Below are 10,403 nucleotides of genomic sequence, written 5' to 3' on the forward strand. Positions count from 1 at the left end.
ATTGAATAAAAGGAACTTCTTAACAATAATAATAAGGCTATCATCTTATTATAGTATTATTATGAATGATAATCATTTAGATTCAGTCATTGGAAAACAGCTGCTGTCCAGCATTTGTAAAGGAGCTTTTGGTGCTTCTGAGGTATCATTTCCAAAGACCTGACTGCCACCCATCACTTGTCTGACTGTGATTGTGATACACTTTTCTCATCTGATCACCACTGTCAGGTCTGATGGCTTCTGCACCTCCCACACTATTCAAACGATGTATTAGATCTAAATGCTAAATATAAATTACCTGTTCGTTTAATAACTGAATGAGGACTGAAGAAATATGAAATAAACCTGTTTTAGATGATGATAAATCAATATTAACTTAGTTGCCTAAAGCTCTATTTAATTTCATGGTACAAGCTACATGTAATCAGCACATCAATGTCATGCTCTTTGGTCGCTCGATATTTTTGATAAACAAGCCGATGTTTGGGACCCAAAGCTCATCCTCCATCAGTCAGTCTGATGTAGGAAAGACTCAACTGTGAGCCAATTAAGATTTAATCCAGGATCAAACTTATTGAGCCTCACAATCTTTCTGTGTTTACAAGGCTTCTGTCTGAGCGGAAAAAAACAAAGCGTAAGAAATTAAACGTTGATTGGTAGTTGCCGATGAGCTTAAGCATGGATATTTGTCATTCATAGCTGGGGAGTGTTTATTGAAACTGTTGGAGAAGCTTTGTTGTCTTTCATGCTGCTCTGGGGTTAGGCCTTTGTTTCAGTCTTAATTCTTGGCAGAAATTTGCATGCACCTGAGGGAGAGGCAGGATGCCTGTGAATTACTGGTATGTCTGAGGTGATGAAATACTATTGCATGGGGAGCCAAATGTAAGCCAACTTCAGATACCTGTCAGCAAAATCATGATTATGATTAGCATGTTAAAGTTATGACACCCTAAGCTGACCAAAATATTATTAATTTGTGGCATATAGAAAATGCATTTTAAAATTCATGTAATGTGAAAGTATGTGAAATGTCAATTGCATCGTTAATGTTGTGCTGAAGTCACAGTGAGGTCTGTTTTTCTCCCTTCCTTTCTAGGGTATTTGGAGTTGCATTCATGGCGTCCACATTGACATGAAAAAGAAGTCCGCTGACTTGGACTTCAGTCCTCAGGCCAACATGCTAAAGCTCATCAAGTCGGCCAAGCAGATGACCAACATGACCAACTTGAGCGGCTCCCGGGTGAACTCGCCCAAGCGCAGCGGCGAGTTCATGCACTCGGCCACGCCCACCATCATGGACCTGATGTCTGAGAAGGGGAACTTCGTCTACACGGACAACCGCAGCTATGCCCAGAAGGATGTGTACATGGACTCTGGCGAGCTGCAGGCTTACCTGGCCAACCGACACAAGGACCACCTGAACAACTACATCTTCCAGGGCCAGCACCCCCTCACGCTGAATGAGTCCAACCCCAACACGGTGGAGGTAGCTGTAAGCGCGGATGCTGCGCAGACTGCCGCCAAGTCCAGGGCCCTGTGGAAGAAGTCCGTGGATACGGTGCGTCAGGGCCAGGGCCCAGACACGCTGGCCCCAGACCCCCGGCTATCCATGAAGAGCCAGCGCTACCTTCCAGAGGAGGCCGCACACTCCGACATCTCTGACTGCTCCAGCAGGGCTGCCTCTTACAAGGATACCGACAACAACAAGCACCTGAAGCCCAAAGATAGCTTAAAAAAAAGATCGATGACGTCAAAATACCCTAGGGATTGCAGCGAAGTAGAGCTGTCCTACTTAAAAAATAAGCAGGGCGGATCGGGCCGAGAAAAGATCTACACCATAGACGCTGAACGGGAGCTGAGTATGCACTCGGACGCCCTTCAATACAGGGAGAATAGAGGCCCAGCGGCCGACGATTTGGACTTCCCCGAGATGTACTCCGACCACAATGACAATTACAGGAAATGCGACCAGCCCATCATCCATCTTAACAGCAGCCCCCTTCATCACACGGACTCGGACCTCCTGCCGGACAGCATGTACAACAAGCACTACAGCCAGAAGGACAAGAGCCTGAGCATGCACGAGTGCAATGACCGCTACAAGCAGACCCACTGCCGCAGCTGCCTGTCCAAGGTGCCCAACTACTCAGCCGGCCCCTACGCACCCTTGCGCTCACCCTACAACCGCTGCGAGGCCTGCCTGCACATGGGGAACCTGTACGACATCAGCGAAGACCAGATGCTGCAGGAAGCGGCCATCAGCCCTGGCTCGCACCACGACGACGACTTCGGCCTGTACTGGCCCCAAACAGACGGGCCGCACGTGCAGCGGCGGAACCGGCTGCGGCTTAGCCGCCAGCACTCCGTCGACAACATCATGCTGGAGAAGCCCAAGGAGGTTGACCTGGGCCGGCCGGCGCGCAGCGTCAGCCTCAAGGAGAAGGACCGCTTCCTGGAGGGCAGTCCGTGTGCGAACATGTTTAGCTTCAGGTCCGACAAACTGTTCGGCAGCAGGTCCACGCTGTTCAACCACCTGGAGGAGGGCAAGCGCAGCAGGTCGCTGTACCCCGATCACAGCACGGACAACCCCTTCCTGCAGTCGGTGCGCGATGACGCGCGCCTCTTCCATGGCAGGAGCTCTGTGGACATTTACAAACAATTGGCGCCCATTAATACGAGGAACGAGAACAATCTAAGGTCCTCCATCAAGTCCACCACCTCGTACTGTTCCAGGGATGGTCGAATACCCAATGACATGTACATTTCAGAGCATGTGATGCCTTATGTAGCCAATAAGACCGGTGCATACTCAGCTCCTCGGGTCCTCAGTTCTTCTCAGTTCAGCAATAGACGAGTGTATAAGAAAATACCTAGCCTCGAGTCAGATGTTTAATGCTCTTTGTGTAGTTGAACTATTTATTCACTTAGGATGCCATAATCGGCTGCATCTTAAAAAAACAAACAAACAAAAAAAAGTGCTCAAGTACTATATTTTGCAGATATATCACTCATGTATCAGCAAGTCGTCCAGGATAGTGCTTGCCAAAGGTTTTCAGCATGTTAGTCACCCTTCGGAAAGGCGAACATTTCCTGGGCTAATTGTGAAAGGTTATTTAGTCGGGTGGTAGCTGACAGAACTGGACAGGATCCAGGGTGGAGCTGCTGATGGCTGTCCTTACAGGCAGCTGGGAGCTGTGTATGTTCAGATGCACTGCTTTTAATTTTCCAGGTTTTGATGGATCCAGTCACTGGTGCTTCAGGTATACCCCCCCCCCCCCACTCTGTGGTGGCCTTTCACAGAGAGGGTTGATGAGAGTCTACCTGAATTATGGTCTGATTTAGCACTTTAGAAGTCATGTACTGAAGCAAACCTGAGGCAAGCGATGGTGTTTTATTCATGGCACTCGACAACAGAAGCTTTGTTGCTTTAATTCTCTATTACTATAGATTTGGGATTTGGGCATTCTAATCCCTATTTAATACCTTTAGAATTTTAGCTTATGTGGTAGCACAATAATCATCAGTTACTCTCCCATCTCTGCTTTTTAAAGCATACTTCTCAATTACTGTCAGGAATAGATTATTTTGCATGTATGGTTTTATTTATTTATATTTTTTGTTATTAGAGATTAAAACACATTCATACTTACATGAAAGTAAGCTTGTCGGACAGATTAAAGATGGTTTTGCCCATGCATTGAAAGCTTGACCTGTACAAGTCTGTTTGACCCCATTTAACATCAGAACACTGAGGCCTGTGACCATCTCCTGGGAATTTAGTTGATTCTTTATCTGAAACAGGGTACTGACCATTTATGGAATGTATGACAATTTTATGGTCAAAATTATGTGTAATGCATCATGCTGAGTGGCTTCGATTTGTTCTCGTACACTGTGAACCCGAAACAGAAACGTCCAGAAAAGACTGTTGTTTTCTTTGCGGCGTGGTTGACACGAAGGTTTCTGTTGTGTTCTCACCATTTCAAAATGAGCTCTGCATGTGAAACCTTGGGTAAGCTTGAAGTCTAAACAAGAACATTGGTCTCATTTTTGCTCTCTTTAACACAGTTAGATGGAGACCCACCAGGCCAAAGCCTTTGTTCTGCAGACCTAACAGTACACTTTATTCGATGCAGACACAGTCACCTCTGCATGAGGTGAATTAGGCCAAGCAGCCAAATTGGCTCATGTACCAGATCTAATACCTCAGGATAGTGGTCTTATGTACGGGCATTAGTGTGGCACCAGGAGGGATAGGTGCATGTTGTGTTCAGCATGCTGCTTCGTGAGTTCTTCTTTCTCTCCTTCTCTCTCTCTCTCTCTCTCTCTCTCTCTCTCTCTTTTTCTCTCTCTGTTGCCATCATTTACTTCTCCAAGCTCTTCCAGTGCAGCCACTTTCATATAGGAGCTCACTAATCAGAATTAGTAGCGAGAAACGAGAGGAGTTCCAGCTCATCTGGCTGCGTTTGAGCACTGCGTGCCGCTCCTGACTGTAACTCATGTAGCAAATTGAAAGACGGTGTTTGTTCTAACGTATCTTGGGAAGAGCTAAAGGTATTATGAGACTCCGCTGATTGACAGATGCTTGATGCTGTGCTGGGCATTCTTTTCATATCTCCCAAATGAATAATGGCTCTTTCTTGGTGTTTCTTTCAGCTTACCCAATGTTCTGAGATTCTTTATAGAAGACCATTTAGGACCTTTAGTATCTTATCTCATTATCATGAACATGTATATCATATTAAGTGCTGCTTAAAGAAGCTAATGTGTAAGCAATATGCACATGTAAAATATCAGTCTTGTATGACCATATGACATTCATAGTTTTTTCAAAGTCCTGCAGCCATTCCAGTAGATTTTCAGTTTTATTTTGCATCCTTATAATAACCCCCCTCCTTAAGGAAAAATGTATTTTGCTTACCAAAAAATTAATACTAGTGGCATGCAACCCAAGTGTAATACTTTATATGCTTTTGTTATGATGTGATGAACACAAATCTATTTGTAACAGGGTGAAAATATAGCATACATGTGAAAACAACACGATCACTCTCATTTCGATGCTGCTGTTTCAGAGGAAGAACATAAGCAGGGTGTCTCCTACAGCCTCTCCCTGTAACTGGTATGTTAGCCACATTGCACGCCTACCTGCGCTGTAAGGTGAATTACCTTGCGTTTACTCATCCAACAGGTAAATAAATATCACCAGCTATGCTTCCTGCCTGTCATCTGCAGCCACACTCAAACTGTAAAGAACAAAAAGATCCCTTTCTGAGTCTGCTATCCCTCCAAAGATATGACCTCTTATTCTTTTTCGTTATTTGTTTGCTGTATGAAGAGCTTTTTTTATGTCCTCAAAGACATAAGGAAATATTTTGATTATAAAATACCTGTAAATCACTTGTAAATTCATATTCAAAAACATCACTGTATGATTCTAAAGAGTAAATAATATTTTTTGTGTAAACTTCACAGACCTGTATAGTCGCGCCAAAACAAAAGCAAACACACACACATAAACACGCACAACATCCACGATGTCTTCATCAGAAAAAAATAATCACCTTAAGAACTTTCTAATTCTCCAAATAATTGGTGATCAGGGACTGTAACCCTGAAGTTTTTTAAGCTTGGAGTTTGGGACAGGGGTGGGGATGGATAAACATCAGTGGGAAATTTTCTATGTAAGCGTCCTGAACCGGCTCAAAGGTGAGCTTGGACCAAGCATGCCCCACAGCTAAGCATTACCCTGCTCCCACCTGTCTCCCCTCCAGTGCACGTTAATGAGACCGTGGGCTCGCTGCCAAATGCTGGCCTGTCATCAAGGCAATCGTACTTCCTTCTAGGACATTCACCAAGTCTTCGAAACCAAATATGTGCTTCTTTTTGCATCTTGTGTGGTCATTATCTTTGTGTTTACAGGTGGTTTCTAGACGTTTGGTGGTCATATCTGGGACAGTGCAGGTCAGGGGCCGTTTGTAGCTGCAAGCAAAAGTACTGTATAAAATGAAAAGGTTCTGTAGTGTTTTCAGGCTAGACAAACATGATTCATAGTTTACAACGAATCTTAAGTAAAAAAAAATTTGTTTTCTTTTACTTTTTTCATAGTATAGTAATGAGATGTGAATTTACAATAGCTCAGATGCTGATTATTTCAATTAGAAAAGAAGAGCTAGATTAGGAAAGTAGTCAAGTTATTTTTTAAAAAGTCAGTAAGTGAGACTTTTGAATCAGAACAATTAGTACTTTCTCAATTATAACTCCAATGCCAGTTAGGGATTAATCTGTTGTGTCTATCTGTTGATGTTACACTTGACATCATTTTCTGAGAGAAAATTGGTTTTATGTGCTGTGTTTCGGGAGTGTGACTGTTTGTGTGGCCATGTTTTCGTTCAAATAGTTAGTTGAGTTAAAGAGATCTGCGGAAAGCACTACATTAATTTTTGCAGCATCTCATCAGTTTCTAATAGTGCCATTTTCCCACCATAAGAAACCGTAAAGGCCTTCTGAAAAAAATAAACAGATGAAACAATGAGTTCCTGTTGACTGGAATCTATTTGAAGTGGATGGAGTACCTCCAGTGTGATGAGATTCCTCTCTCACAAATTGCAGTCAGACTTAAAGGTGGCAGAATTTTAAAAAGAACAAAGAATGCAAAGCTGTTAATCAGCCTTTGTTTCTTTATATAAAACCACTCAAGACAGATAGGACTGGAAATACTTGGTGGACTATGAGAAAGGAGGCTTTCTCTGAATCACATGTGCTGCCACATATTGTTGAACTGGATGACAATTTTTGTTCATTCCCAATTTGTCATTTGGCCAAATATAGTCAAGCAAACACAACCGTTGTCCCGTTCTGCTGCCGGGTCTACTGTTGTTCTGTTACAGCAGTGTTGATTGTATTTCCAAGGAGGTCATTTCAAGAAAAATGTGCCTCAAGTCCAATTACATCTGTCAAAGCCACGTGAGATAGACCCAGGCAAGGGTAGCCATTCTGAAGACAAAGAGTGCTTGAGTACTTCTAACAGGGGTACCCACTCATCCACTCAGTCTTCTAGCCCTCAGGAAGACATGAGCCTGGTTAGGGATGATGAAGCAAGTCTACTCAATCCTAATCTATCCCAAACCCTTCACTTGGCAAATGGCTTCATTCCACCACTTGGTGAGAAGACTCACCAGATATGATTGTTAGCTGTGCTATATTATAGGGTAACAGTGATGGAAGAATTTGAAATGTAAATTAGTTACAATACCCTTCATAATGATTTACAGAGCATTATCATCCCAGATTCTGCCATGTGTTTAAATTTTCTCCCCCTTTATGCATTTAAGTATCTGTTGAGCTATGTGTTATTTCATATGTTCATTTTCTTTGGAAATGGTAAAGGCTTGTTTAGTGGAATTATGACAGACTAAATGGTGATTCTGCAAAAAAGTGTTTTTGTAATGATTTGTGTTGCATGTATTTGTGCACATTGCTGCTGGAATACTGGAATATTTGCACTTGGTAAAGAAGCTATGCCTTTGGTACTGTGTAAAAAGATGTAAAGATATTTCTAGTCCCACATGACTTGAGTTAGAAAGAAATATTTGAAGGGAATCCTGTTTAATAATCACTCTTATGAGCTTTGCATTCATATTTTATGTGTTTAAAAGTAGAAATTATTTTAGGACAGTGTTCTGTTTTTTTTATTAGTTTTTTTGTTTTATTTACTAAATGGGGTTGTCATGTGACTATAACGTATTTATCACATAACCCTTGTGACCTTCTGCCTAATCTTTTTTAAAAAAATAAAGCATTATCACTTGTGTGTGTACTAAAATGTCTTAAGAACTTTTTAATATAAATTGGGACTAATCACTTACACAAAGCAAACTATTGCATTACTGACATTATTTCTGCTATAGGCAAATTGCATGAGAAAGTACTAATTGAGTGGGATGACAAACATGTCTCCTGCTCTCTGTGAAGAATATTTGTTCTTATCATTTGTAATATAGTCTAGAAAGTTGCATTCTTTTCTTTTGGCTGTTCGTTTCTTTCATTATTTATTTTGTATGTGTAGATTAAGGGAACAGGTCTTGGATGTTACTTGTAAATATGTTGTTCCTGGGGGTTATATGACATGTTAAAAATATATGTACATAAGTAAAAGTTTCATTTTTCTAATAAAGGCTTTTTCTGCCACTTTATATGAACCTTGAATCTGTGGCTGAATACTTCTGGGGTCCTGCAGCACATTGCTGCTACACAGAAAGTTCATGAACAAGCTCCAGGGGCAGGCAGGACTGCGGCAGGCAAACAGTGATTGACAGCACTGGTAATTCTGAATGATGATTGGTACATGCTATAATGGCAATAAATCTAGCACCTGCCTTCTGCACTGTCTGTCCAGGCCTCCGGTTATGGTGTGAATGTTCGCAGAGCAGGCACTGAACCCACAATACAGTAGGAGTCACCGAATCGGTCGGGCTGCTGGCAATACAAGTGGTCATCGAGCGCCCACAATGCAGAGTCCCTCCTCACAGTCAGAGGACTGAGTAAGCAAAGAACAACATCTATTCATGGAGTTATTTCTTTTCTTTTTGCCCCTCACCGTCAACAACCGGCTCTCATTTGATTCTCACATCTTACTTAATTTTCTTCATCATTCCCTTTCCCACAGGATTTTTAGGTGAATCACTTGGATTTAATAAGTATGAACTCTGTTACAGATATTTATCCGAAATTTCATTAGTAGAAACATTAGACAAAAAGGATATGCAATATTACTGAGTTAAAAAGAGTCAAACTGAAAATTTTGTTGGAGAAACAAATGAGACCAATGAGATTTCTTTCTTGTCTTGCTTTAATCTGTTTTGTGACTAATTATTTTATGCCAGTGGAGCGATTGGAGTATAAAGTAGCCTAGAGCAGCTAGCAAGTTTCAATTAAACACACAAGAGTGTGTTATACAAGTATTGCGTAATAACCAGGGGCGTAGACACAGGGCTTCCTACCAAGTTAAATGCGATGAAAATGGGTTTTTAAAACTTATGTATTGGACCCAAGGGAATTATAGCAATACTGTAGCTGTATCCTAGAACTGACAGATCCTGTCAATGTCGACATTAAAATCGCGGATTTAAAAAAAAAAAAAAAGTGTTGTGTTGGCAATCGTCTGCGAATTGAACGGTTGGAATTTTAAAATAGCCTTTGTAAAATTCAAAACGCACAAGCAGATGTGTATAGATCTTTCAAAACTCTGGAGCTAAGATATCGTGGCAGTATAATATATTTAAGATGCTTCACGGTTTAACTTCTAAATTGGTCTTTTCGTCGATTATGTTCATCTCAACAGACCGATTGTGTTACTGTCTTTGTAATTAAGTTACATTTCGTGCCTATTACGAGGGAACGAATGCTTAATAGCGAGGGGTGTTGTAGGCCTATGTGAAGCCTGCAGTGTCACTGATGCATGTACATAGTGTTGATATTATTTTATATTGTGTTGGAAGGGGGGATAATGACTGTACTGCTGTCAGTAAAAGGAGTTAATGTGCTACCGGTACTTTTAAGTCTAACTGAGTGGCATAATATTCTGCAACATGGTTGCATTTATTGGGGGAAATGGCGAAACCAGCAATAAACGTTATGGCTTTCTAAACTGGCTAACACTATCTTCTCTTTTCTTTAGCTTCTGGCGCTCTGCAGAAAGATAGCTCAGACTTCTCACTGAATCTATCCATACAGTTCATTTTAATGTCCAGAATTGAAATGTGTTTTCCTGGCATTCATTGGATACCGCTGCTCAGGGGCAATTGGTGTCTCCCACCAGTGGAGACATGTAACTTTCACGACTATGAGGGACACGGGACATTTGGAAAATGTGTCTCCAAAAAACCTTGGTCTACCAACTTTACTTTTTTACAGGCCTACCCATAAACGCAATGACAATTAATATCATTACTGTAGTAATTATTAGTATTTAGCAGATTTTTCGGACTTTGGAAAAACTATAGAAATAATGCTAAAAACTGCAAAAACTACAGTGGTTTTATAAAGTAACTGCAATGAGCTGAATTTAGACATTTTGTAACGTGGAGCGATCACGAGGGGGATGCATGCACTGAGAAAAGCGAGATTTATTAAGGACAAATCCATATTCAGAGTATTAGTATGGTCCAGGGTCGATAGTAATGAAAAGAGACCCCCCCCCCAAAAAAAACCCCGCAAAAAAGCAGAATAGGGAATCAAGTTACAATAAAGAACACATACTACAAGAACAGGTTAAGAAATACGGGCAGAGCAAACACAATAGGGCTTAGTACATCCAACTACAGAGAATACAGAGGCATGGTTAGCAGGCAGCACAAACACGACAGAGGGATGGAGTCACACAGACCAGCAAACTAACAGGG

At 41.7% G+C, this 10,403-nt stretch overlaps 1 protein-coding gene across 1 annotated transcript in view; it reads left to right on the forward strand.

Moving 5' to 3' along the window:
* Positions 1-8,195, forward strand: part of grin2aa (glutamate receptor, ionotropic, N-methyl D-aspartate 2A, a) — a 111,781-nt gene extending 103,586 nt beyond the window's left edge. Inside the window, exon 13 of the mRNA XM_027002767.3 lies at positions 1,097-8,195. Within this exon, the coding sequence (XP_026858568.3) occupies positions 1,097-2,893 (1,797 nt within the window). The 3' untranslated portion in view covers positions 2,894-8,195. The remainder of the gene's footprint in view (positions 1-1,096) is intronic.
* The last annotated feature ends 2,208 nt before the right edge of the window (positions 8,196-10,403 follow it).

Source organism: Electrophorus electricus, chromosome 3 (genome assembly GCF_041902795.1).
Source record: "Electrophorus electricus isolate QZ-2024a chromosome 3, ASM4190279v1, whole genome shotgun sequence".
In the NCBI taxonomy this organism is placed as follows: Eukaryota; Metazoa; Chordata; class Actinopteri; order Gymnotiformes; family Gymnotidae; genus Electrophorus; species Electrophorus electricus.